The sequence below is a fragment of the Littorina saxatilis genome, linkage group LG2 (genome assembly GCF_037325665.1).
Source record: "Littorina saxatilis isolate snail1 linkage group LG2, US_GU_Lsax_2.0, whole genome shotgun sequence".
Classification (NCBI taxonomy): Eukaryota; Metazoa; Mollusca; class Gastropoda; order Littorinimorpha; family Littorinidae; genus Littorina; species Littorina saxatilis.
In genome coordinates this window covers 83,876,854-83,904,611 of record NC_090246.1, presented here as the reverse complement: position 1 = coordinate 83,904,611, position 27,758 = coordinate 83,876,854, and the positions used below count along the sequence as shown (strand labels likewise).

General features: G+C 40.4%; 1 protein-coding gene across 3 annotated transcripts in view; it reads left to right on the top strand.

The window, feature by feature from the left end:
* Window positions 1–2,165: 2,165 nt before the first annotated feature.
* Window positions 2,166–27,758, top strand: part of LOC138959943 (N-acetylneuraminate (7)9-O-acetyltransferase-like) — a 167,038-nt gene continuing 141,445 nt past the window's right edge. For 2 of the 3 annotated variants that reach the window (XM_070331626.1, XM_070331625.1), the window contains exons 1-17: window positions 2,166–2,341; window positions 2,902–2,998; window positions 4,351–4,537; window positions 5,092–5,205; window positions 5,649–5,700; window positions 7,752–7,823; window positions 8,542–8,632; window positions 8,983–9,088; window positions 10,451–10,575; window positions 10,968–11,041; window positions 11,502–11,634; window positions 13,841–13,949; window positions 16,295–16,384; window positions 17,649–17,768; window positions 20,721–20,786; window positions 24,081–24,237; window positions 24,446–24,525. In XM_070331626.1, the coding sequence (XP_070187727.1) occupies window positions 2,185–2,341; window positions 2,902–2,998; window positions 4,351–4,537; window positions 5,092–5,205; window positions 5,649–5,700; window positions 7,752–7,823; window positions 8,542–8,632; window positions 8,983–9,088; window positions 10,451–10,575; window positions 10,968–11,041; window positions 11,502–11,634; window positions 13,841–13,949; window positions 16,295–16,384; window positions 17,649–17,768; window positions 20,721–20,786; window positions 24,081–24,237; window positions 24,446–24,525 (1,830 nt within the window). In that variant the 5' untranslated portion in view covers window positions 2,166–2,184. The remainder of the gene's footprint in view (window positions 2,342–2,901; window positions 2,999–4,350; window positions 4,538–5,091; window positions 5,206–5,648; window positions 5,701–7,751; window positions 7,824–8,541; window positions 8,633–8,982; window positions 9,089–10,450; window positions 10,576–10,967; window positions 11,042–11,501; window positions 11,635–13,840; window positions 13,950–16,294; window positions 16,385–17,648; window positions 17,769–20,720; window positions 20,787–24,080; window positions 24,238–24,445; window positions 24,526–27,758) is intronic. The other variant, XM_070331627.1, reaches the window with a different exon arrangement.

Here is a 27,758-nt window from a genome sequence, read left to right as displayed (position 1 = left end):
GATATGACGTCATCAAAGACATTTATCAAAAAAATGAAAAAAACGTTCGGGGATTTCATACCCAGGAACTCTCATGTCAAATTTCATAAAGATCGGTCCAGTAGTTTAGTCTGAATCGCTCTACACACACACACACACACACACGCACGCACACACATACGCACATACACCACGACCCTCGTTTCGATTCCCCCTCGATGTTAAAATATTTAGTCAAAACTTGACTAAATATAACTAGACACACAAATCATCCACACAGACAAAATCGAGTAATCAATGTATTTAGAAAAGAAGAAAAAAAACTCACAATCACCGTAGTGCACACAGCAAATACATATTCAAGCACACACACTAGGTTTTTTTTTATCAACAGATTCCACTCAGTAATCAAGATCAGTATCTCATTCAGATTCGTCTTCTTCCGTTCTTCCGTTTTCACGTGACCAGCATCATGATCATGATGTTCTTGCAATGGTAACATCTCTCTTTTACGGTTAGAATTGTCACATGCACTGAAACTCGTTAAAACACACGGTGCCTGTACTACCAGTCCCAGCGGGTGACATGACTGAATTCAATCCGCTCATTATTTTGCACCGTCACAAGTGACTGACTTGCCGAATTCGAATGACGAGCGCGCGTGCGGCCACGTGGAGGAAAAGCCGTGTTAATGCGTTCATCGACCCTTGACAACAATATGAGATAATATTTTTTTTAATTCAGTTTCACAATGTTAGATCATAGGCCTATTGTGTGCCGCCAGGCTCAATGCGGTAGTCACACAAGTCAAGCTGCGGCATATGCGTGGTCAGTTCCTGTTATAGGGGAAAGGCTCCTAATATGGACCGGCTCCTAATATGGACCACCTCCTGTTCTGACAAACTAACGGGGCTAGAGCGCTCAAAACCATTTCATTCGCTTTATTCACCCTCTCTGGATGAGTTGCACATGTCAAAACAGTTGCAGAAACACAAACCTCAAAACCGTTAGGCTTTTTCGTTTTTTTTCACTTTTGGCAGCGTTCACTCTAAATGTGCCGCCTAAAACAGACTCGTTTCTGTCCACAGCCAAAGCTTTCATAACACAAAAATGGCTATATATGACAGCTAAGGCAGTATTTGTTACATTTTAACAGTGTGTACCCCGAGTTTCTACTGCAAACAAAAAATAATAGCAAAACCTCAAAGTATGTGTGAGTCCCCTTCAACAAATCGAAGAAAATAAAAACTAAAGGCAATTTTAATTAATTCATTAAGAAGCTTGCTGAAAATAACCTATAACTAGCCCTCGAGATTTCAAAAAAATATAACAAATAGTCTTTTTTTTGTGGAAGTTGATAATTTCACTTATTTTCACTCTGTTTTTGATAAGCTTCTTCAGTTTCCTGGTGTGCTTCAAATAATGCTCTCATCAACCCGAAACAGCTAAATCTAAAGCATTTTTGAATTAGTCTGACTTGCACACTAAGTTGTATCACGTTATTTTGAAGTATAGGTGGCTTTTTACAGTGATTCGTGAACTCGGGCCGCTTCACGTTGGTCCATATTGGCCCCCAGGCTCTTAATATGGACCATTTGTGATTTTTTCTGTATTTAATTTTTGCTGAAGGTCTATCAAAGCTATTTCACTCTAATTAGGCCTAACTGTTCAACTAAGAGAGAAGGACTACCAACCACAAAATGAAACTTCTTCGCAAGAAAACAAGCTAGTTATCAGCAATAAACAAAAAGTGGTCCATATTAGGGGCCCTTCCCCTACCACTGAGACAGCCGTCGACCGAACTGACCTGGTATTGAAATAACTTTTCAAAACAAAACAAAATAAATAAAACTGAAAAAAAAGAAAAGAATGTAAAGCCCTCAGATTTGTCTACACACACACACACGCCGTGCACCACTGACTCGCGCGCGAGGACCGTTTGCCATTCCGAGTCCGGCCCCGGAGGGCGCGCACGCACGCACACCCGGCCACACACACAAACACAGACACACACACACACACCGTGCCCGACTTTGACGATGACATGTTTTTAAAAGCCCTCATGGTCAAACCATTAGGGCCATATTCCCGGGTGTGACATGATGTGACTTTCATGCGACTTCGTGACTATGATATAAATTGATGGTCTCCCCTGTTAAAACTCTTCAGTGGAGAGAATCGTGTTTAGTCGGTAACTAGACAAAAATGATGGAGGAACATAGCAGTGCGCAGCCTCAACCAACACCCAGCAGCTCTACCAGTGAAATTACCCAATATATCAACGTTGAAAATGCCAAGCTCGTAGCGCTTGTAATTGTCTTGGGGTTTGTTGGTTACCATGGATCCATACACCTAAAATATGGTGAGTTTCTTTTGCTGTAACACCTCATTTTACTCTGTCACTGTGTCAGTCACTCAGTGGCACCGTTTTCACATGTAGCACCTGCACTATAGTTGAGTTGGCGAATTTGATAGTCACTCGTGAATGCTTGAGCATCACTGCTGTGTCCCCGAACTTAAGATAAAGGATTTTTAACATTTGCTCGCTGGAATATATTCTCTTACTGAGCAGCCAACTACTGTGCGTGTGTGTTTGTGTGTCTGCATGATTTGTGAGACGGTGAATTAATGAGTGATTCACTGATTGGCATCCTTTCATTACGTGGAACTACAGTACAAGTAGAAGTTACAACTAGTGGAAGCTATGAGAAACGAAGGTGTACCAGCCACCCTCCTTTTCTTCTTTGGGATTAGGCAGCCAACAGTTTGTCTTCATGTGAAAGGTTCTGCTGCACAGTGGTGGAGGGAGGGGGCAGGGAATGGCGTGTTTGGTTGGGGAGTGGAGATTGAAAGGAGGAAGGACGTCAGAATGTTAATTTGTTGTGCACTGTTTCACTTGGTCTGGTTTTTGTCTATTTTCAGGTAGCGACTCATGCCGTCTGTTAATGAGTGATGGGCGTTTTCCAGGCTACAATACATGGCAGCCTTACGGATGCATGACACACAAGTACACAAGATCGTGAGTTCTTGTTCCTGTTCTTGCTTCTTCAATGTTTAAATATTATTGTGTATTTGAACTTGAACACTGACCACAGATGCATTTTGTCTTTCTTTGGCCTGTTTGTGTTAATTACATGTACTTGATACTCACATTATTCTTAATGCAAGAACTTGAAGAAGTAACCAATTCAGAATCAGATGGGAACATTTAAAACATTTACAGAATATACTGTCAGGGGTGAATTTTGGCGGTCGCCCGATCACCCCCGGCGGGTTCAAATCGCGTCGGGCGGGTTCAAAATTCCTCTGAAATCGCCCGCCTGGCGGTTCAAATTTCAATGAACGTAGTTGATAGGAACGGCCGGCGAACAAAGATCTCGCGCGGTTCGTCTGCTATAATATTGGACGCCATGTTTCTCGCGTCTAACGCGACTACCTCCGGAAGTTCCCCACTCGCATTCAAACATCATACTGTACACACGCTTGTAAACATGTGGAGAAGTATTGACACTGTCACTCCTCCGCCGCAAAAAACCCAGAACAGACGATGAAAAAAGAGGTCAAAAGAGACAGTATGAAAACGAAACACGGCAGAGAAAATGGCAGGAAAGATGGAAGAGGACAGATACCGGCGAAGAAAGAGTATGGCTCGTGTACGACGACACGAAACAGGAGATGCATTGTGCTGTGTGTCGAACTTGTGATCAGAATGTGATACCAGGAGGTAAATTTGTGTTTAGAGATTTAGATGTGCCAAAGATTCTGCAACTTTTTAAGACTGGCAATTACGAGAGAGAGTGAAAGTTAATGTGTGATTGTGTGACACTGAGAAAGGGGATGACTTGTGTGTGATTGTTTCCCTTAGCATGTAAATGATTAATGGTATGACTATATATATGAGGGTGTGCATTTGACTACTAAGTAGTAAGAGTGAGGTTAACTGTGTGACAGTGAGTGGGTGAATGTTGATTTGATAAAATGTTTTCTTCATTGAATTGATACTTTACTGTTTGCTTTGTTATTGAACCATAGTGAATAATTAAAGCGCCCCAAACATACAAAGTTTGTTTATGTCTTTTGTTTGTTTGTGGCATTTAAAATAAGCATGTGAGCATTGTTTGTATAAATGTAGGTTTTTGTGTGTTTGTCGCCGCCAACGCGCGATCTACGAGCCGTTGATATGGTTGGAAATCCCGGCTGGTTGGGGGCCGGTTGGAATTTTGGGGGGCCGGTTCAAATTTTGACGGGCCGGTAGCAAAAAAAGTTAAGGTACACCCCTGTACTGTGTGTACGTATGTGTGTGTCTCTGTGTGTGTGAGAGGGTATGTTGCGTATTGAAGTTTATTAAACAGTTGGACAATGGCTTTTCAGGGATGCTCGCATGTGCATGCATTACATCTCTTACTGGGGTGGCCGTAACCACATCACATTCATCGGAGATTCAAGAATCCGTCAGTTGTACTTTGAGTTTGTCAACCTTTTGAGCCAAGATGTGGTTGAAGGGTACAAGGCCCACACAGACCTGCGCTTCAGTGATGAGAAGATCAGCGCGCGAGTTGTAAGTACATAGTCATGGTTTAGTTAGATTTCAGTTCTGTGGAGGAGAACCTGTTTGATGTTAGGCTTATCTTAGAATTAAGTGCGAAGAATTTTTTCTGCACTTGTCATTTTGTTCTAGAAAAATTGTGAAGCTTGCCTAGCTTTAGTGCATTTCCTCTTTCAGAGTATTATTATACCATCCTGCAATATTTTCTGAACATGGTCAGTATTGAACCGAAACATGAATGTACAGTATTACATTTCTAGCACATTTTGGTGCCTGGCTGGGATACATTTTCATTTTTGGAGTCCTTCCTCAGTTCTTCTTCTGAAAAGATGGGTAGAAGCATTTGCATGTTTAAAAACTTAAAACATTTCTGTGACCTTTCCATAACCTCCAAAAATCTGAGAAAATCAGGTCTTAAAAAAGATTTTTTTTGAAAACGGAGTTTCTTAATAGGGAGTTTTTTTATTGGCTCATTAGGACTGTATCCGTTTGAGTGGCAAAAGAAAACGTGTTCATGAGCAAACAGTGTCAGTTTACATTGTCTGTTTATTTTGAATTTCTTTCAGGACTTTCTGTGGTATCCAATGGTGAATTCATCCATGTATGATGTCTACCAGAACTGGTTGAAGAGTGTGCAGCCAGGTGCACGACCCAATCTGGTCATCACAGGAAGCGCATCTGTAAGGGAACACTACATTTGTTTTAGCCAGTGTGTGTAGATGTCATAACTTTTGAAATAATTTTATTGCTTAATGTTAATTTGTTTGAAGTTTCCAGTTCCCTGTCTCATTTTTACCTGCCAACCCTAGACATTTTGTTGATCCTTTCCAAAAAGAAACTTTCTTTGAGGATTGCAAAAGGGAATCTACCATTCTCCCGCACATCTAAGGATCACAAATAAACTTGAGTTCCAGCCCATGAAGAAACGAATCCCTCAACTGCCTAAACAAAACAAAAATGTTAATGCCTTTTGAGTCTGACCACTAAAATTAAAAAGAAAAAAATACTCTTTTTTTTTGGGGGGGGGGCATTACTTATCTTGTTGTTTTGTAAAGTACTGTTTCCAATAGTTTTATGAACTAATTTATCTTGATCTAACTTTATGTTCCTGTTCATGTTTCAGTGGAGCATTCGCATGTTCAATGGAAGCAAACAAGCACTGGATAACTTTAAAGGTGAGTCTAGTAGAAGTAGCTTTGGACTAGCGAGTCAATATCCCATCCTTTCCTGTGCCATGGTGTCCAGCTCAATTATAACTGCGTGGTCAAGGTGGTATTAAATGGCATGCAATAGCGTCACACATTTGTGTCAAAAGCACAATTATGTCATTTCTCTCTCCGTGATTTTGATTCTGAATGTGTTGCTGTCTTTGCGACAAACAGAAGCGAAATAGGGAGTTTCATGTTTAGCATGGTTCACTGTGGGAGGATGCTGTTGGAGAACAATTCAACTGTTTGTGAACTATTCATAATTTGCTGTGAATCATAGGCTGCAGATAAGTGATGAGGCCAAAAAAAAAATAGGTCTGTTTACGGTAACATAGGCCAAAAAAATAGGGTCGGTAGGTCGGTTTTCTTTTTTTTTTTTTTTTTTTTTTTTTTTCCAAAAAACCATATTTTTACGTTATTTTTTTTTTTTTTTTTTTTTTTTTTTTTCCCCAAATGCCAAAAAAAGTCTAGGGTCGCGCGAAAAAACTAGGGTCGGTCGGGTTACCGTAAACAGACCTATTTTTTTTTTTGGCCTGAGCATATTTCACCGGTGGGCATAAACAGATGGGAGGGGTCCACTTTGGTGCTCCGAGCACAAAAAGTCAAGAGTCCTTACGCATGAGTCAGGTATACATATTTTAACAAGAGGCGAAGCCTTCAAGGCTCACGTAAGAAATTAACAAACAGTAACGCAAACTCAATCACTCCGTCACACATACACACACACAGTAAGCATATATGTGACACGGTGCAAGAGTGCGAGACACTAGATCTAGATCTGTCTGTCTCAGTGTAGCCTACTTACGGGAACACGACTGCCAGATGGCCAGATCGACACTGCGCTTTCGACATCGCTTCCTCGCGCAGACACTGGAAACACGCTGTGCAGATTAACCTGTAGGAAATCTCCTTTGGTATCTTTTCTGGAGCTACGAAACCGTACAATGTGAAATAGTCTTCTCCGAATCGGCGAACTGCAGCTCGGTGATAACTGTATCTATACCACAATCCTTCACGCGATCTGACCTAACCTTGACCCCTGACCTGGTCTACATACCACACACGACACAAACCAGTCACCTGTTTTTACCCCCCCAAAACCCCCCACCACCCGTTTTCTTTGGATACACACTTTAACTACATACGTGCCGACGAAATGTTGATCATTGCTTCAATACTTTGAAGCTGTTGCTTGAATGATAACTAGGTAAAATTAATATTTCGGTGTTCAGTCAAATGTTAAAGTTTCTACCACAGACATACATACATACATACATACATACATACATACATACATACATACATACATACATACATACATACATACATACATACATACATACATACATACATACATACATACATACATACATACATACGCACGCACGCACGCACGCACAGACAGACAAAAGTTAGCATCGCATAGGCTACACTTACGTGAGCCAAAAATGCAATGCAAAACATGCATACCTGCCGCCAATAAGTATATTTGTTTAAAGGAAAGGGTATTTTATAATGACTTTCATACGGAAAGTATTGAAATTTAGATTGATCTATGTAAGGTCACGCACAGGTGTTGCTCAAATAAAAAAGACTGGTGCTGATTTCACAAATTGTGTACTTTGATTGCTTTTGGTGGCAGATGGTAGACTTGCATGCTTTTGAACATTGAACTGACATCAGTTGCTTATATCAGAGTGAGGGGAGGGGAGGGGGGATACAAAATATGGATTTTTGTGTCTGCTGGGTTTTTTTTTTATAGCTTTTAAAAAGAATTTGGTGTGATTTTTTTGATTTTTTTTACATACATTAATTTGTTCTTTTTAGCAACAGGAGGACAATATGTTTGTTTCATGCAATTCACGGGTAAATAAAGACTATGCCTGTATGTATTTGTTTAATGTGTATGTGTTGGAGTGTGTATGTGAGTGTGAGTGTGTGTATGTTTTCACATTCAGGAGTTCGAGAGGGAAAGAATTCAATGCCTCAGCTTTATTGTCGTTACTTGTATTTTTCAGCCAACCTGTCGACGATCAAGCCACTGATCAACAAGCTGAGGCCATCCACCCACGTCATCTGGATGTTGCAAGGTACATGTAATCTCAACAAATAATGGAGAGAAAAAAAGTCCAGTCAGCAAGAAAGTGAAGTTGCAGTAAATGACATGGGCTGCTCTTGATTCCAGTTGTATTGAATTGAACTGCTTGTGAAATCTTCGAAACAAAAGAAAGTCAGTGCTCTAGAGATAGTCAACAACAGTATGTGAGACTGAGAGTTATGGGAAAAACAGTTTACTGGCAACTTGGAGAATAAGACGCTTTGAAGTTAACAATTATCTTTCATCCTCAAAAATTAATGTGCTTTCTTAAAAATAGAGCATATTAGAGAAACGTTCTAAGTAACTGTAAAACCTCATTAAGAATTCATATAGTAATTAATTAAGGAATGAATATGGGGTGAAAGATCAAGAGTTCATTACTGTAAGGTATTCAAGAAGTGAAATGGATGAATTCCTATCCTTTATCAGAAAAACCCTAAGCGTTAAGAAATATGGACATGATGTCAACACAGTAATCCATGGAATAGGTGTGTGTCTGTGAGCAACTGGGTGAGGCCATTGTTGTTGTGTTTGAATGTATTGATTTTTCCCAAAATCTGCATATGGCTGCCTCAATGGCGGGGTAAAACTTTCATACACATAAGATGGCTATATCAATTGTATCAAGCTAGGAGATATTTCGAGTGTATTGCACATGGATGTTCTGAAATTGTGTGTGTTCATTTTCTTAATCTTTCTCTTTTCGCCAGCTCCGGTACTGGAAGAAAAGATGGGTGTGAATCGCTCCATGATCACCAACCTTCAGATTGACGACTACAACAAAGCTGCCATTGAACTGCTGTGAGTCCTAAAGCGCAAGTACACACAGGCACTATCTATACCTGACATAATGAAGTTACTCAACAAAGCAGGCAGACACGCACGCACCTACACTTGGACACTTTCACACATACATGCATGCGTGTGCACACATAAACACATGCACACACACATGCACACACACCTGCACTCATAACCACACACACAAATCAACAAAAACACACTATTTTTGTGTGATAAAACTTAATTCTCAAAACTGTGTCATCTTCACACATAGTTGTGTAAAGTAAAAACGCATTAGGACAAATATGATGGTCACACGCAATAATCGCACAGTCCTGCTTTTACAGCTAGAAGTGATTCTCTTTCAGGGAGGACAGTGAAGCAACGATATGGAGTTCAGCTCGACTTGTGGCCCAGGGTTTGAAACGCGAGAGTCCCGACGGCTTGCACATGGCCCAGTCAGCTCTCACTCTGGTGAGGAACACGCTGGTTTTTTTTAATCATTTAACATTTATGCTATGTACTTTCCACATTAATTTATTGTGGTAAAAAGCTTCATATTTCAGATAAAATAGTCATGAAATGTACCACAGCTGGCATGCTTATAACAATGTCTCTTGCCTGTTAACGCTGGGGCTTTAGTACTTTGGTAAGTTATTTGCTTATTAATTTTCTCTCCCTGTCTAATTCAGGTCAAATGTGCATTTATCTGAAAAGAGTAGATTGGTGTGGAGTGGAACACCCCCTTTAAAGATCTCAAAAAGTCTGAGAAAATGAGGTCTTATAATGGAGGTAGTCTTAAGAAAGGGGTAATATTACCTAGATTATGGACAGAAAATATGTGAAAACACGGGTCTTAAAATGGAGGTAGTCTTAAAAAAGGGGTTGACAATGTATCGTGTACTCTTCGGATCACTTTATCATTGTAAAAAGCTTCATGTTTCATATAGAATATGCATAAAATATACCACAGCTGGCATGCTTGCCCATAGTCGCTTATAACAAAGTCTCTTGCCTGTAAGCCCTGTGACTTTAGTACTTTGGTTATAAAACAAGAATTGTAGGTTATTAGAACGTTTAATTATTGACAAGCCAAATCGTTACATTTTTTAGTATGTCCCCCAGTAGTCTTTTAAATAGGCAGACAGACAAACACTTATGAAGCAAACAACGAAACTTATCTCAATATCGGCGACCAAACTCGATTGCAAAATGACGGCGAGGTAATGATCAACATTAGCAGTCTCTGTTTTGGCATTTTTAGTACTTTGGTTAGTTATTTGCTTATTTCTCTCCCTGTCTTATTCTGGTCAAATGTGCATGAAGCTGAAAGGAGTAGATTGGTGTATCTTCAGTCTAGGCCACAGTAAAAGCTGGTTGACACTTGGATCTCTAACAACTACAGTGGGGTGTATCTTCAGTCTAGACCACAGTAAAAGCTGGTTGACACTTGGATCTCTAACAACTACAGTGGGGTGTATCTTCAGTCTAGACCACAGTAAAAGCTGGTTGACACTTGGATCTCTAACAACTACAGTGGAACCCTCCTTTTAGGACCTCCAAAAATCTGAGAAAATCATTTGCCAGGTAAGGGGGGGGTGTCTTCCGGAACGCAGGACCCCTCCTTACCCCACCCCACTCCCCCTACCCTAGATCCAGCCCTGCACTAGGTAATGAAAGTAGGCCGCTGTGTTGTGTTGTGTGTAACTATAAGAGAGTGTGTGTGGTGTTTGTTGCAGAACGCCCAGATGCTGTTGAAACTGTACTGTAACAATGACATGAACCACCATGATGGAACCTGTGTGTGTAAGAGATTGTGTGTGGTGTTTGTTGCAGAACGCCCAGATGCTGTTGAACCTGTATTGTAACAATGACATGAACCACCATGACGGAACGTGCTGTAACACACCTGAACCGGCAACTACTCTGCAGATCATCACAGCTGCTGCCTTCCTTGTCTGGTAAGTATATGGGGTTAACTTCGAACATGCTGGTTGTTTTGTTATAAGCATAATAACAAGAAGGGCGAAGCTCCCACAACTCATGTTTTAAGGTGTGACTATGTTACAGTGTTACAATTATGTTACCTGCACTTACAGGTTGATTGTTGATTTTTCATGTCCCTAACCTACAACTTATTTGGCTGTGCGGGACAACAGGGCGAATAATGCTGTGTGTGAGTGTCTGTGTTGACAATATTTGTGCTCAGAATGTGCAAGTAAGTTGCACAACTGATGAGAGTGTAAATGGATAAAGAGGTGCATGTATTTTGAATTAGAATGAATTTCAGAAATCCACTGAATTTAAAGAGCGAGGAAATTTATGAAATAAAGATCCAATTTTTTGTGTGCAGCATGGTGTCAGCAGTGGCATTATTCCTGTACAGACGCCGGTTACGTCGACTATTAGCTGTCAAAGTCAGAGTGGGTAGGTACACCGGTCTGTTTTGTTCCGGACACCTGTTATACACTTAAAATATGCGTTGAGGGCTGTATCACAAGTATGCATGGTCGCCATCATAATTCCCTAAAGCAGGGATGTTGGTAAGATTTATTTTCTTTTGCAAATTTGCCAAAGTAGCCATAAAAGTTTCAACAAATTTCTCTCTGAGAAATAAGTTTGGCAGTTCTGCGGAAGTGGCAGTTGTTTTCGGAAATTTTGAAATAAATGAAAGTGCCAACGTCAAACATTAAAACAACATCCCTGTAGAACTCTGAGAACAAGTTTTGAAGAAAGTCTGTGAATGCTGATTAAGTCTTGAAACTGCTTAGTTCGTGATGGAACATATTACCACTCCATTTTTGGTTCATGTTAGCTCTTTGGAAAGTGTCTGTATCCCTCTGTATTAGAAGATTCCAGAACTGATGTTTGTTTCTTTGATTTACAGAGAATGGACAACGTAGCAATGGAACCAGCAGCAATGGCAGTAGTCCGAAAGCTTTTGCAGATACACTTTCTGAAATCATGGTCCCCCTGGCTAAACTAGGGCTCATCATGGGATACTTTTACCTGTGTGACAGGTAAGAAATACTTGTTTTTCCAACAAAACTTTGGTCATTTGTTCACATAATAGTTGTATTTAGTTAACTCATCACCTACAGTAAGGGAAGAAGTCTAAAGCAAATAAAGAAGGGAGAGAGAGAGAGAACTTGCTTTGGGCAACTGTTTCTTGCAAATTGGTATACAGTGACGGGTGCAGTGGCATGGTGGTAAGACGTCGGCCTCCTAATCGGGAGGTCGTGAGTTTGAATCCCGGTCGCTGCCGCCTGGTGGGTTAAGAGTGGAGATTTTTTCGATCTCCCAGGTCAACTTATGTTCAGACCTGCTAGTGACTTAACACCCTTTGTGTGTACACGCAAGCACAAGACCAAGTGCGGACGGAAAAGATCCTGTAATCCATGTCAGAGTTCGGTGGGTTATAGAAACACGAAAATACCCAGCATGCCTCCCCCGAAATCGGCGTATGCTGCCTGAATGGCGGGGTATAAACGGTCATACACGTAAAAATCCACTCATGCTAAAAACATGAGTGAACGTGGGAGTCGAAGCCCATGAACAAAGAAGAAGAAGAAGGTATACAGTACTTTCTTATTATGATCCATAATGATTTTCAAATTGACCAATTCCGGAAATAACTCGGGTCAGGTTTTTATGGGTTGTGGAAGAGTTTCCTTGCTTTTCCACAGAAACACTGAGGCAAGCTACACGCGACATTGTAGGCTTGTCTCGCTGTCTGGGATGAAAAGAGTCTTTGCTTTTCCACAGAAACACTGAGGCAACCTACACGTGACATTGTAGGCTTGTCTCAATGTCTGGGATGAAAAGAGTCTTTGCTTTTCCACAGAAACACTGAGGCAACCTACACGTGACATTGTAGGCTTGACTCAATGTCTGGGATGAAAAGAGTCTTTGCTTTTCCACAGAAACACTGAGGCAAGCTACACGTGACGTTGTAGGCTTGTCTCAATGTCTGGGATGAAAAGAGTCTTTGCTTTTCCACAGAAACACTGCGGCAACCTACACGTGACATTGTAGGCTTGTCTCAATGTCTGGGATGAAAAGAGTCTTTGCTTTTCCACAGAAACACTGAGGCAAGCTACACGTGACATTGTAGGCTTGACTCAATGTCTGGGATGAAAAGAGTCTTTGCTTTTCCACAGAAATACTGAGGCAAGCTACACGTGACATTGTAGGCTTGTCTCAATGTCTGGGATGAAAAGAGTCTTTGCTTTTCCACAGAAACACTGATGCAAGCTATAGGTGACATTGTAGGCTTGTCTCAATGTCTGGGATGAAAAGAGTCTTTGCTTTTCCACAGAAACACTGCGGCAAGCTACACGTGACATTGTAGGCTTGTCTCAATGTCTGGGATGAAAAGAGTCTTTGCTTTTCCACAGAAACACTGCGGCAAGCTACACGTGACATTGTAGGCTTGTCTCAATGTCTGGGATGAAAAGAGTCTTTGCTTTTCCACAGAAACACTGCGGCAAGCTACACGTGACGTTGTAGGCTTGTCTCAATGTCTGGGATGAAAAGAGTCTTTGCTTTTCCACAGAAACACTGCGGCAAGCTACACGTGACGTTGTAGGCTTGACTCAATGTCTGGGATGAAAAGAGTCTTTGCTTTTCCACAGAAACACTGAGGCAACCTACACGTGACATTGTAGGCTTGTCTCAATGTCTGGGATGAAAAGAGTCTTTGCTTTTCCACAGAAATACTGAGGCAAGCTACACGTGACATTGTAGGCTTGTCTCAATGTCTGGGATGAAAAGAGTCTTTGCTTTTCCACAGAAACACTGATGCAAGCTATAGGTGACATTGTAGGCTTGTCTCAATGTCTGGGATGAAAAGAGTCTTTGCTTTTCCACAGAAACACTGAGGCAACCTACACGTGACATTGTAGGCTTGACTCAATGTCTGGGATGAAAAGAGTCTTTGCTTTTCCACAGAAACACTGAGGCAAGCTACACGTGACATTGTAGGCTTGACTCAATGTCTGGGATGAAAAGAGTCTTTGCTTTTCCACAGAAATACTGAGGCAAGCTACACGTGACATTGTAGGCTTGTCTCAATGTCTGGGATGAAAAGAGTCTTTGCTTTTCCACAGAAATACTGAGGCAAGCTACACGTGACATTGTAGGCTTGTCTCAATGTCTGGGATGAAAAGAGTCTTTGGGCTTTCTGTGTTCTATAAGTTTTTGAAAACCTATTTCTTTGCTTTGCAGGACAAACTTCTTCATGAAGGAGAACAAATACTTCACTCAAGTCAACTTCTTCCTGCCATTTGCATACGTCATGATTCTGGGATTTTTCTTCACTGAGAGCACCACAAAGGTTTGTGGAGTGTAGTCTGCTATTGGTTTGTTGTTTGTTATTTGGTTAGTTAGCAAGTCAGTGGGTGATTAAGGGAATAAGAAAGTTGAGTTAGTGAGTGAGTTTTACGTATCTTGGTTATGTCAGTCCGTCAGTTTGTAAGTCACTAATTTATTTGATTAGTTAATAAGTATTGTAATTCAATCAAGTTTGCGTTTTAATGAAACAGATCCTGTGATTGGTCAGAATGCCCCAACTCATTAAAAATTACCGGTGACTAATTGTCGATAGTCACTCGCTAAAAAATCCATTAACAACCTGCTGGCGAGGCGCATTGATACAGCCTCAACTAGTCTCGGTTAGCTTTGAGGGTCATTTTAAAAGTAGGAAATATGAAGGCCAACGAAATACCGAGACCATAAGGTATGCGAAGTGATGACGTCGAATACGTGACGTAAGTTGATGCATGAATTCTTCCGGACTACGTCAGTCAATTCCAAAGATCGCTTTTGTGATGAAAAGAATTTGTTTTAGAGTTTGCTGTCCAGAAACCCGTCAAAAAAGAAGGGAAAATGTGTGTGAAAGAAAACAAAACAGGAGCAGAGTGATACGATAGGAATACAGAGACATATTTCTTGGGGCTTGACCCTTGCAGGTAGGTGGACTGAAAGTAGTGTGTGAACAGAACAGAACCAATTCTGTCTGTTTACCATCGCATGAAAGCAGGAAAGAGATCGTCGTCAGATTGAATTACAATAACATTAACACGCTTCCATTTGAAACTTCTCGGTCTTCATCGTGGATTGACGCCCTCCCAAAGTCTAATTGAAGCCCTCCGTCGCTTCGCTCCGTCGGGCTTCAAATTAGTTTTGGTCGGGCGTCAATCCCCGATGAAGACCTCGAAGTTGCAAATGGAAGCATGTTATTGTGTAATTGTCACAAGCATTAGTAGGACTTTGTCGAGGTAGGAATTTCTGTTTTTATAATATCTTACTTTTGTCATTATTATTTTGAATAAACAGAAGCTTATTTTGTAAAATGTTGGTGCAGAGGAATCTCCCGGATAAAGTCCCTCGATTGCAGACTTCTCCCTCTTTAGGGACTTGCTTTCTCAGATTTTCTGTTGGTAACCTCTGTAAATTTAACTTCATTCCAAGATGTCCTCCTTTTTAGGACAGATTTTCTGTTGGTAACCTCTGTAAATTTGACTTCATTCCAAGATTTCCTCCTTTTTAGGACAGATTTTCTGTTGGTAACCTCAGTAAATTTAACTTCATTCCAAGATGTCCTCCTTTTTAGGACAGATTTTCTGTTGGTAACCTCTGTAAATTTGACTTCATTCCAAGATTTCCTCCTTTTTAGGACAGATTTTCTGTTGGTAACCTCTGTAAATTTAACTTCATTCCAAGATGTCCTCCTTTTTAGAACAGATTTTCTGTTGGTAACCTCTGTAAATTTAACTTCATTCCAAGATGTCCTCCTTTTTAGGACAGATTTTCTGTTGGTAACCTCTGTAAATTTAACTTCATTCCAAGATTTCCTCCTTTTTAGGACAGATTTTCTGTTCGTAACCTCAGTAAATTTAACTTCATTCCAAGATGTCCTCCTTTTTAGGACAGATTTTCTGTTGGTAACCTCTGTAAATTTGACTTCATTCCAAGATTTCCTCCTTTTTAGGACAGATTTTCTGTTGGTAACCTCTGTAAATTTGACTTCATTCCAAGATTTCCTCCTTTTTAGGACAGATTTTCTGTTGGTAACCTCTGTAAATTTGACTTCATTCCAAGATGTCCTCCTTTTTAGGACAGATTTTCTGTTGGTAACCTCTGTAAATTTGACTTCATTCCAAGATGTCCTCCTTTTTAGGACAGATTTTCTGTTGGTAACCTCTGTAAATTTGACTTCATTCCAAGATTTCCTCCTTTTTAGGACAGATTTTCTGTTGGTAACCTCTGTAAATTTGACTTCATTCCAAGATGTCCTCCTTTTTAGGACAGATTTTCTCAGATTTGTTTAGGTCCTAAAGGGAGAGAGGGCAGTGTTGGTCCCAGGCCTTGGTCTTCAATTATTTAAGCATACTTTTATCATCTGACGCGTTCTTCTGACCTCAAGCTGGTCATGTCTGTTAGCTTAAACACATAGGATGTCTTTTGAAAGAACAATGTTTTGCGGCCGAGACAATTTGACTGATATATATTATGAAGTCAGGTCGAACTGACCTATTGTCCTCTGTGTCTGGGAACAACACTGGGGTAGGGGTGGAAGGGTGGGAACAGCACTCGGGTGGTGGGGCCTGGGGTTCCACTGTATCACTGGTAGTCGTGGAACGTAGGATGCATGTGAAATCTTTTTTTTTCTGCTATCAGACGAGCGTGATGCACAGAGACCAGACAGACGAGTGGAAAGGCTGGATGCAGCTGGTCATTCTGATCTACCATCTCACTGGGGCCAGCAAGGTGTTTGTGGTTCTGTGTGTGTGTGGGGAGGGGGGTCTGTGTTTGTGTATGTGTGCCCTTGTGTGTCTGTGTGTGTGTGCACACATGCAAACGTGTGTGTGTGTTTGTGTGTGTATATGTCATTGTGTGTGTATATGTGTGGTTGTGTCCTCTTTGTCTGTGTGTGTGTGTGTGTGTGTGTCCTTGTCTCTGTGTGTGTGTGTGTTTATTTTCCTCACTATTCTTAAAGAACTATTCTTGTCCTCCTATGCAGATTTGTCAATGAGTCATGTAGGAGTCTAAACAAGGGAAAGACTCGGAGAACTAAAAATCATTTTTTTCTGATTTTCTGAAAGTTGTGAAATTTGAGAGTAGCTTTTGCGAGCTTCATCTCTAGGTCTGGAACAGACGTTTCCATTATGAGTTGGTCAAAAGGATTTCTACTTTTTGAGTCACTTGAGAAAAAGTGACTCTATGTAATCGGTCAGTGTTAGTCTGTCCGGCCGGCCGTCCGGCCGGCCGTCCGTAGACACCACCTTAACGTTGGACTTTTCTCGGAAACTATCAAAGCGATCGGGCTCATATTTTGTTTAGTCGTGACCTCCAATGACCTCTACACTTTAACGATGGTTTCGTTGACCTTTGACCTTTTTCAAGGTCACAGGTCAGCGTCAAAGGAAAAATTAGACATTTTATATCTTTGACAAAGTTCATCGGATGTGATTGAAACTTTGTAGGATTATTCTTTACATCAAAGTATTTACATCTGTAGCCTTTTACGAACGTTATCAGAAAAACAAGGGAGATAACTAGCCTTTTCTGTTCGGCAACACACAACTTAACGTTGGGCTTTTCTCGGAAACTATAAAAGTGACCGGGCTCAAATTTTATGTGAACGTGACTCATTGTGTTGTGAATAGCAATTTCTTCCTGTCCATCTGATGCCTCATATAATATTCAGAACTGCGAAAGTGACTCGATCGAGCGTTTGCTCTTCTTGTTAGTAAATTAGTTGCATCAATATTTTTTTGCTTCATTATTCTTGGGTCACTGCTTGAGTCATTAACCGCACTTTCGAGACTATAAGGCGCAACTTTTTTTCTCATTTTAAACTTAAAAGTGGGGGTTGCGCCTTTTACAACGAAACGCCTTATAGTTATAGTCCCGAAAATACGGTACCAGTTTTTACAGTCGCTGCCTTGAGCTCTGCATAAATTTTCATGTCCTTTTAGCATGATCTTTCTCTGTTCTCATCGTGGTGTTTTTTTCTTCTATCTGTTTGCAGGTGTTACCGATCTACATGCACATACGTCTTCTGGTGTCGTGCTACCTGTTCCTGACAGGGTTCGGCCACTTCACTTACTTCTGGCGCAACGGCGACTACAGCCTGGTCAGATACTGTATGGTGAGTCCTGATATAAAATATATTAGCCTGCGAGCTTGGGCATCTGCTTGCTTGTGGGGAAAGACTTGTTATGGTTGGTTTGTGTTCCCATTTGTTTTGTTTGTTTTGTCTGTTTTGTCCTTTCCTGGGCTGTTAAGTTATGCACAATGGCGTTTGTTTTCTATATGCATGAAAATGCTTTGGGAATTATGATTAGTTGTGTTTGGTTAGAAGTAGCACTGTACTGCATTAAGAGGATGTTTGATTTTATACTTAGAAATGCGTGTTTGGAATTGCACACTGGGTTCCTTTACATATTTGTGAGGAAGTGACAGTCTGGCCTTTGGACATTTTGTGAATTTTGAAGTGGGAAAATGGTATTTAATGAGGACATAGAAGGACTTTTATTCTCTTTCTTATTTTTTTTCACTATTTTTGTTCTTTTTCTTTAGGTATGTTTTGGATTGTAACTGTTATCAGGTCTGTGCATGGGCGGGGATGTAGCTCAGTCGGTAGCGCGCTGGATTTGTATCCAGTTGGCCGCTGTCAGCGTGAGTTCGTCCCCACGTTCGGCGAGAGATTTATTTCTCAGAGTCAACTTTGTGTGCAGACTCTCCTCGGTGTCCGAACACCCCCGTGTGTACACGCAAGCACAAGACCAAGTGCGCACGAAAAAGATCCTGTAATCCATGTCAGAGTTCAGTGGGTTATAGAAACACGAAAATAACCAGCATGCTCCCCCGAAAGCGGCGTATGGCTGCCTAAATGGCGGGGTAAAAACGGTCATACACGTAAAAGCCGTGGGAGTTTCAGCCCATGAACGAACAAACAAACAAGGTCTGTGCATGGCCATCTTTTTATAGTCCATTTATTTGTAGATTTTCTGTGCATTTTTTATTTTATTTACAGAGGTTATGAACAGAAAATCTGAGAAAAGGTGGCCTTTAGAATAAGAATAAGATTTCATATAGTCCTGTGAGGTTAACCTCATGGAAATGCGGGCTGCTTTCTCACTGAGGTTAGTGAGTTGCCATACAGTACGGCGCTACTCCATTTTGTTCTTTCTTTTTCTGAAATGGGAGGGAGTCTAACATCAGGGTATTTGTTAAAGAGGGGTTCCACTGTACAGTGTACCTGTTTGATGAGTGCTGTCAAGTGACTTTGTGAGCATTCTTCATGATGGTTAATCCTGTTTCAAATCCAAGTAGTTATTGTTGCCCGACCTTGCATGATGAACATTCACTTGTACAAACCACTTTCATGCCCCCCCCCTCCCCCCCCCCCCCCCCCCCCTCTTTACCACTGCCCTCACTACCAACATGTTTTCTTCAAACCTGTGTCTGCTACCCTAACACCTGTCTATTTTCTGTCTTATCTCAAGCGTCGCACCACGTTTCAAACTGTGTGTGTGCAGACATTATGGAACATGTCCTAGTTTTTTTACATTTAGTCAAGTTATGACTAAATGTTTTAACATCGAGGGGGGAATCGAGACGAGGGTCGTGGTGTATGTATGTGTGTGTGTGTGTGTGTGTGTGCGTGTGTGTAGAGCGATTCAGACCCAACTACTGGACCGATCTTTATGAAATTTGACATGAAAGTTCCTGGGTATGATATCCCCATACGTTTTTTTCATTTTTTTGATAAATGTCTTTGATGACGTCATATCCGGCTTTTCGTGAAAGTTGAGGCGGCACTGTCACGCCCTCATTTTTCAACCAAATTGGTTGAAATTTTGGTCAAGTATTGTTCGACGAAGCCCGGACTTCGGTATTGCATTTCAGCGTGGTGGCTTAAAAATTAATTAATGACTTTGGTCATTAAAAATCTGAAAATTGTAAAAAAATTATTTCTTTTATAAAACGATCCAAATTTACGTTCATCTTATTCTCCATCATTTGCTGATTCCAAAAACATATAAATATGTTATATTTGGATTAAAAACAAGCTCTGAAAATTAAATATATAAAAATTATTATCAAAATTAAATTTTCGAAATCAATTTAAAAACACTTTCATCTTATTCTTTGTCGGTTCCTGATTCCAAAAACATATAGATATGATATGTTTGGATTAAAAACACGCTCAGAAAGTTAAAACTAAGAGAGGTACAGAAAAGCGTTCTATCGTTCTCAGCGCAACGTACTACCCCGCTCTTCTTGTCAATTTCACTGCCTTTGCCGTCAACGGTGGACTGACAATGCTACGAGTATACGGTCTTGCTGCGTTGCATTGCGTTCAGTTTCATTCTGTGAGTTCGACAGCTACTTGACTAAATGTTGTATTTTCGCCTTACGCGACTTGTTTAGGGTTAGTGTTGTCCCGTGTGTCTGTTGTTGTCATATTTGTGTGTGGGGGGTTAAGGTTTGTTGGCACCTTGGGTTATTATTAAATTACATTGTATTAACAGGTTTTACTCTATAGAGGAGTAAATCCAAAAACAATTTCTTTCTTGTTTTTGATTTTATAGAGGAGTAGATTTTTTTCTTATTTTTTTACTTCTTATTTTATTGAATCAAAGTCTCTGAACACTATAACCTGAAGGCAGTTTTTCACCTTGAAATGTTGCATTGCCATAGTAGCAGAAAAGGGAGAAATGCTGTGCTTGAAGCAAGCGTAGACGACTGTTTGTTTTACAATACTGAAGAACTGTTTTGTCTCCTCCATCCTCCCCCCCCCCCCCACCAAACTAATGAAAAGAACAACAAACAAACACATTTTTTTTTATATAGAAACAGACAGACAGATGCTGATTTGATATCCCTGTTTTTGTTGGTTGTTTTGTACCTTGATAACAATTATTTTGTCAACCTGTCTGCTTTCTGTTAAGTTTGGTTTTTATTCATTTTGGGAGGAATAGGGGTTAATGTGTGAGACAACAGGCTTGGGGTTTGAGCGTTAAGATTTGGCGGGGTCTATGTGGAGGTTGCAAACAGAACGCAGTGGGTGGACTTGTGGGTTATTTCGTTTCAGCTTGGGGGGCGCCACTGTCAAATTTATTGGCACACCCGAAAGAACAGCTTGCGTCGAGTGTTAGAAGTAAGTCTCTTTGCCACGTGTGTCCCTACCTGTCTGCCTGCCTGCCTCTGCCCCTCATCCTTTTATTTCTCCTTTTTTAAAATTTTTATTTATTTATTTTTAAATTAAAAAAAAAAAGTTTTGGCCTCACAGAAAGTTGTCTTTTTAAAAGTCTTTTTCATGTGTCTTGCATATTCACGGAATGTTGTGAACGTAATAATTTATTCATCACATTGCATGCTTGCTTTGTCTAATTGGCTTGGTATTCACTGTTGATTGATGAGAATTGCTGTCATTCCCTTGTACTCTTCATTACTGTTGTTTTTTTATTCCTGTTCGCCTAACACATTTACACAGGGATGATTTTATAACCCCTAAGAATGTATACAATTTTGATTATAGTGTACCTGAACTTCAATTCATTTTGCGTTTCATTTCCCCATTTATGCTAATGTCTGTGGTAACCTTGTGTATTTGCTGCTTGTCTTATACATTTAATCAACTGCTTGGATTTCATAAGCTTGTTTTTACATGTACCATGATTTAAAAACAAAACTGTACTGGAGTTGGCTGCTGTTTCCGACAGAATTCTGTCACCCTTGTCAGAAATAGGAAAAAACAAACGTAGAACTTATTTTTTACGGTTCTCAAAGTACACTTATCCCCCGCGGGTTAGGGGGAAGAATTTACCCGATGCTCCCCAGCATGTCGTAAGAGGCGACTAACGGATTCTGTTTCTCCTTTTACCCTTGTTAAGTGTTTCTTGTATAGAATATAGTCAATGTTTGTAAAGATTTTAGTCAAGCAGTATGTAAGAAATGTTAAGTCCTTTGTACTGGAAACTTGCATTCTCCCAGTAAGGTAATATATTGTACTACGTTGCAAGCCCCTGGAGCAATTTTTTATTAGTGCTTTTGTGAACAAGAAACAATTAACAAGTGGCTCTATCCCATCTCCCCCCTTTCCCCGTCGCGATATAACCTTCGTGGTTGAAAATGATGTTAAACACCAAATAAAGAAAGAAAGTACACTTCTTTATTTTTTGTGATTTGCAGATGGTATTGCATGTGGAAAGGTCAGGAAAATAATTTTGCAGTGTGAGCTTCTGTTGGTTTGAGATTTTAACTTACTTTTAGAGATTATCTGACAACTTATTCTTTCTCTCTTTGGCACTCAGCACTTCTAAGAGTTTCTTAGTCATCTTGAGATAAGACTAGTAACACATAAAATGCAATTCCATTAGAGATCATATCTCTTCCGTCGAATGTGTGTAGTGTCTGACCTTTAATAATCATTAGGATCATTTTGTCAGCAGACTGGCATTTTATGTTTCTTTTAACATGTATATGTACATGTATATATTGTGCCTAATTAATTGAATTGCAGAATTCGTTGAATCAACAAAAATGTTGCCCATTTCTCATAATCGGCAAAATGCTGCCAATTTTGCAAAATAAGCAAGTTTTTAAGAAGCCTTTACACATTTTGGGCAAAACGCTGTCATTATCCCGAAATGGGCAACGTTTTGCAGATTACGCTTAAAGGGCAAAAATAATGCAGATTCCGCGAATTCAGCTATTCTGTGAATTGGGCACGACTTATGTACATACACACAATCATAACAAAGACTTATGCTGTTTCCGTCATGTTTTATTACTGCGCCATCTCCTTTCACCATTTACTAAACCAGAAGTTGAGTTTGTCACATTCTGAATTTGACTGTAAAATCTGGGGTTTGTTTGAAAAGACTGCCTTGATGTGTAATCTGATAGAGAGGGGGCGGCATTTTAGGTGGAAAAATTGATAAGACAGTAGCAGGCAGACAGATATTTTCCGACGTAGAGGTTGGAGAATTTTTTTTTCATGGGCCCACCTGTGTATTAAAATAAAAATACAAGAATTAAGAATTGTAGGTTATTGAAACATTTAATTATTAATGACAAAACAAACCGTTACATTTACTAGCATGTCGACCCAGTGGTCTTTTAAGTAAACAGACAAACTTTTCATACAAATAATGAACTTATCTTAAAATCTGTGTATTGTTTGCAATTTTTACATCTGCTCTTTCTTTTAGTATTGGTTATTATCGTTAGGTGCCAGGCTCGTCTCTTTTGGGGCAAAATAGCATACTCTTCTATCTATATATCTTATTCTCTTCAATGGCCCCCACACTCCCTCCCCTTTCTTGAACTACATGTACACTATGCAACTGCTGTCCCCCCTCCCCCCCCTTCCCCTTTCATATCATCTCTTCTGACTTAGTTTATTTTTATCAAATCAACCTCATTGAGCTGCTTTTAGCTATAACCAGTACTAGTTGCAGAGAGAGAAGTTTTGATAGGAAGATTTATGTAATTTGCAGAGGTGAGAAAGAAATGGCTACAGTTGCCTGTATGCTTAGAGGGGTTCCAAAGTACATTTGTATTAGGCTTGCAGTGCACAGTTAAAAAGTTATTTTTGAGGTTGCTTTACAACAGTACCAGAATGTATGCATTTCTGTTGTACGTAGTACAATATTGTATTAGTTGTGAATTTTTTTTTAACATCAGTCTTTTTATGCGAAATTAGTATTTGTTTGTACTTGTGTTTGTGTGTGTGTGTTTTCTTTTTATGACTTTAGCTTTTTGCTGACTTTCTTATTTTTTTGCTGCTGTCTGTAAGCGTAACCTGCTTTGTATGTATGTCTCAAAATTATTTCTACACATAAGAAAGGTAAATTCTAGGATAGATGCTTTATACTGAAGAAAACTGATTGAAAAACAAGTAAACAAACCATACACACAAACAAACAAAAGAAACTTACAAGCAAAAACGGTCATATGAGTGAAACTTCAGTAATGGCCTTTGCCCAGGAAAATGTTCATGTGTACGGGATACTTTTTGGGGGGGGGGGGGCGGGGGAGGGGGGGGGGGGGGGAGAGATCTGTGATACAGCTGGGAATATGGGCAATCCGTAGTATGAAACTGCTGTTGGTTTGACAATTTAATGCTATGCCATATGACATTTAAAAGGGAAGCTTCATGCTGTTATACATCAAGTAAATTTATGTAAATGCAGAGTAAAGATAATTCTTTGAGCTTAACATTCTGGCAGTGATATCCTAACACAGTACAGTGGAACCCACATTTTAAGACCTTCAAAAATCTGAGAAAATCTGGTCTTAAAATGGAGGGAGTCTTAGAATGGGGGTAAATTCACATAGGTTATGAATAGAGAGTCTGAAAAAGTATGGTCTTAAAAGGGGGGAGGTCTTAAATTGGGGGATCTTAAAAGGGGGTTCCACTGTATATTGAATGCCTATCTGTGTGCAGGTGATGTTCCGTCTCAACCTGCTGGTGGTGGTTCTGTGCTTTGTCATGAATCGGCCGTACCAGTTCTACTACTTTGTGCCCCTCGTGTCCTTCTGGTATCTCGTCGTCTACCTCTTCATGGCCATCTGGCCGCACGTCACGCAGGAATCCGTTGAAGGTGAGGAAATCCACATGATTGCATATTGTTTGATTTTGTAAAGAAAAACAAAGAAAAGCCCCCCAAAAAGTTAGTGTATGGGACGTTTAATAATAGACAAAACAAAACATTTACATGTGTTTTACGCACAAACAATGTGTACAGTCAAGCTCATTGATAATTTTCTTATTACATGTATTTTTTTCATGCCGTCTAATTTGTGTTTCAGCAAATGCTCTTCACTACCTGTACATGGTGATCAAGTTCATAATACTCATTGTGGTCATCTCCTTGTTTTATCTGTCTGAGGTAAGTCGAGGCAACCAACATTTGTAGATTTTTACAGATGTAGATTTTCATGTTTTATTTGCATGTTTATATTTATATGCACGCTGAGTTAATGTGGGTTTGAACAACAGGCATCAGTTCTGGGATTTAATGTGGGTTTCAACAACAGGCATCAGTTCTGGGATTGAATGTGGGTTTGAACAACAGGCATCAGTTCTGGGATTTAATGTGGGTTTGAACAACAGGCATCAGTTCTGGGATTGAATGTGGGTTTGAACAACAGGCATCAGTTCTGGGATTGAATGTGGGTTTGAACAACAGGCATCAGTTCTGGGATTGAATGTGGGTTTGAACAACAGGCATCAGTTCTGGGATTTAATGTGGGTTTGAACAACAGGCATCAGTTCTGGGATTTAATGTGGGTTTGAACAACAGGCATCAGTTCTGGGATTGAATGTGGGTTTGAACAACAGGCATCAGTTCTGGGATTTAATGTGGGTTTGAACAACTGGCATCAGTTCTGGGATTGAATGTGGGTTTAAACAACAGGCATCAGTTCTGGGATTTAATGTGGGTTTGAACAACAGGCATCAGTTCTGGGATTTAATGTGGGATTCAACAACAAGCATCAGTTCTGGGATTTAATGTGGGTTTCAACAACAGGCATCAGTTCTGGGATTGAATGTGGGTTTGAACAACAGGCATCAGTTCTGGGATTGAATGTGGGTTTGAACAACAGGCATCAGTTCTGGGATTGAATGTGGGTTTGAACAACAGGCATCAGTTCTGGGATTGAATGGGGGTTTCAACAACAGGCATCAGTTCTGGGATTGAATGTGGGTTTGAACAACAGGCATCAGTTCTGGGATTTAATGTGGGTTTGAACAACTGGCATCAGTTCTGGGATTGAATGTGGGTTTAAACAACAGGCATCAGTTCTGGGATTTAATGTGGGTTTGAACAATCGGCATCAGTTCGGGGATTTAATGTAGGTTTGAACACCAGGCATCAGTTCTGGGATTTAATGTGGGTTTGAACAACAGGCATCAGTTCTGGGATTGAATGTGGGTTTGAACAACAGGCATCAGTTCTGGGATTGAATGTGGGTTTGAACAACAGGCATCAGTTCTGGGATTGAATGTGGGTTTGAACAACAGGCATCAGTTCTGGGATTAAATGTGGGTTTGAACAACAGGCATCAGTTCTGGGATTGAATTTAATGGCTGTCCTTAATTGAGCCCAAAGTTGACTTGGCCAAGGCGTTGTGCAGTCTTCTGACTAAATATTCACTGCCAAAGCTTCTTGCAGCGAACTTCGTGAAGTAGACTTCCCAAAGTCGACTTTGCCCAATTGATATCAGGCTTTCGAGAATGTAGTTATATTTATTGAGTGTAGCTAATGATGAATACATTGGATCCTCCCATTTAAGACCCCCCAATTCCAGACTCCCTCCTTTTTAAGACCCTGTTTTCTCAGATGTTCTGTTCATAACCTCTGTCACTTTACCCCCAATTCCAGACTCCCTCCTTTTTAACCCTTTCGCTGCCAATCAAAACTTGCGTATGTGCATTCCTGACTGCCAGGGAATATTGGAGTCTTCTTCTTCTTCTTGGCGTTCGCAGGAATATTGGAGTTCGGGGTGTAATAATGTCACGAAGTGGTTTGCATGTGAATTTATTATGCGTGTTCTGCCCTTTTGCACTGTCTCTACCCTTTCACACCAAACACTTCAAAAACAGAACTTGGGAGGATGCAGGCTCATTATTTCCTCAACCAAAACAACATACGTCTTCACTTTAAATACATCAATACGAACAACTTTTCAACACACAGTTCGCACAATCTTCCAGCTTTCACTCAAGGCATGTAAATACATATTATAACAATGCTTTCTCAAATATAGATTAACGCACACAAGAAGGTACCAACAGACACTCACGAGTTCGTCTCACGGCTCACTGCATGTCGCCAGTTCACTTACTTGTCTCGCTGAATCGTCGTAGAATAATGAATTCAGATGCCAACACACAGAGATGCTAACACACACCTTTCGCTGAAGATGCCACACACACCTTTCACTGAAGATGCCACACACACCTTTCACTGAAGATGCCAACACACACCTTTCACTGAAGATGCCAACACACCTCTCTCTGAAGATGCCAACACACACCTTCCAGGTTTCTCCCTGCGAAACCCTTCCGCCCGTAGCGGAAACAACCGTCGTCAGCTACGACCGGTCTCGATGAAGACTCCACTCGTCTAGTCATCTGCGCAGAGGTGGTCCCTTGCTTCCACCGTCGTCTAGCGCTTCTCTCGTGTAAGGTCCCTCCCTTATACGCCATGGAAAACCCTCATGGAAACTCCTAAAGAATTTAACCAAGTCTTAATACAACATTCTCTAAAACCATCTCTTCTTCCAAACGTTCATGTACCACTCATACATTCTCGTTCATTCCACGTTCACATTCCGTACAGATTCAATATCCAAACTAACACTTAATCAATGAATAACACTCCCCATACAAAGCATGACCGTCTTAAACATAACATAAATGCCTAGCAATTATGTTCAAGAAATTCCCCATGAAAAACCGTGAAACAATTACATCAAGAATTCTCTCAACGCTTCACACTAAGATTGGGTGCACTTTATACACACTAACCTTTACGCTCCAGCTATGTATTCCAACGTCACTAATATACAACATAGTAAATCATTTACCTTAAGAGACCCGTCTCTTGAAAGAGTACTTGTTCCCAGAACAAGTCTGACACCCGCTGAACAACCTTCCCGGTTGGAAATCTCACACGCTGTGACGTTATTTACCCCAGACCAGCTACATGTCTCAAACACAACTCACATCAAGCTAAGCCAGTTTTACGTGCAACACCCGAAACACGTGAATAACGCCAGTCCGGTCAGCTACCCTCGCCTGTACAACATTTAGGGAGGTTAAAAACACGACGTGGTTTCACCTCACAAATATGCTACTCACATCTTTGTGACAAATAATTCACACAAAAAATTCTAGCTCCAAACTGGCAGTAGGTAGGTAAGTAAAACCTATTTTTGAGGGAAATTGAACCAAGAATCTGTTTTTAGTGTCTAATCATGGAAATGATAATTAGTTTGGCTTATAATGATGTTTAAATATGAACTTTTGAAAAATCAGTCCGGCGCATCTTCCGGTGCCTGTGGATCAAACACAGGTGGCTGTTTTGCTTGCTCCAAGAAAGGATTATAATCACTA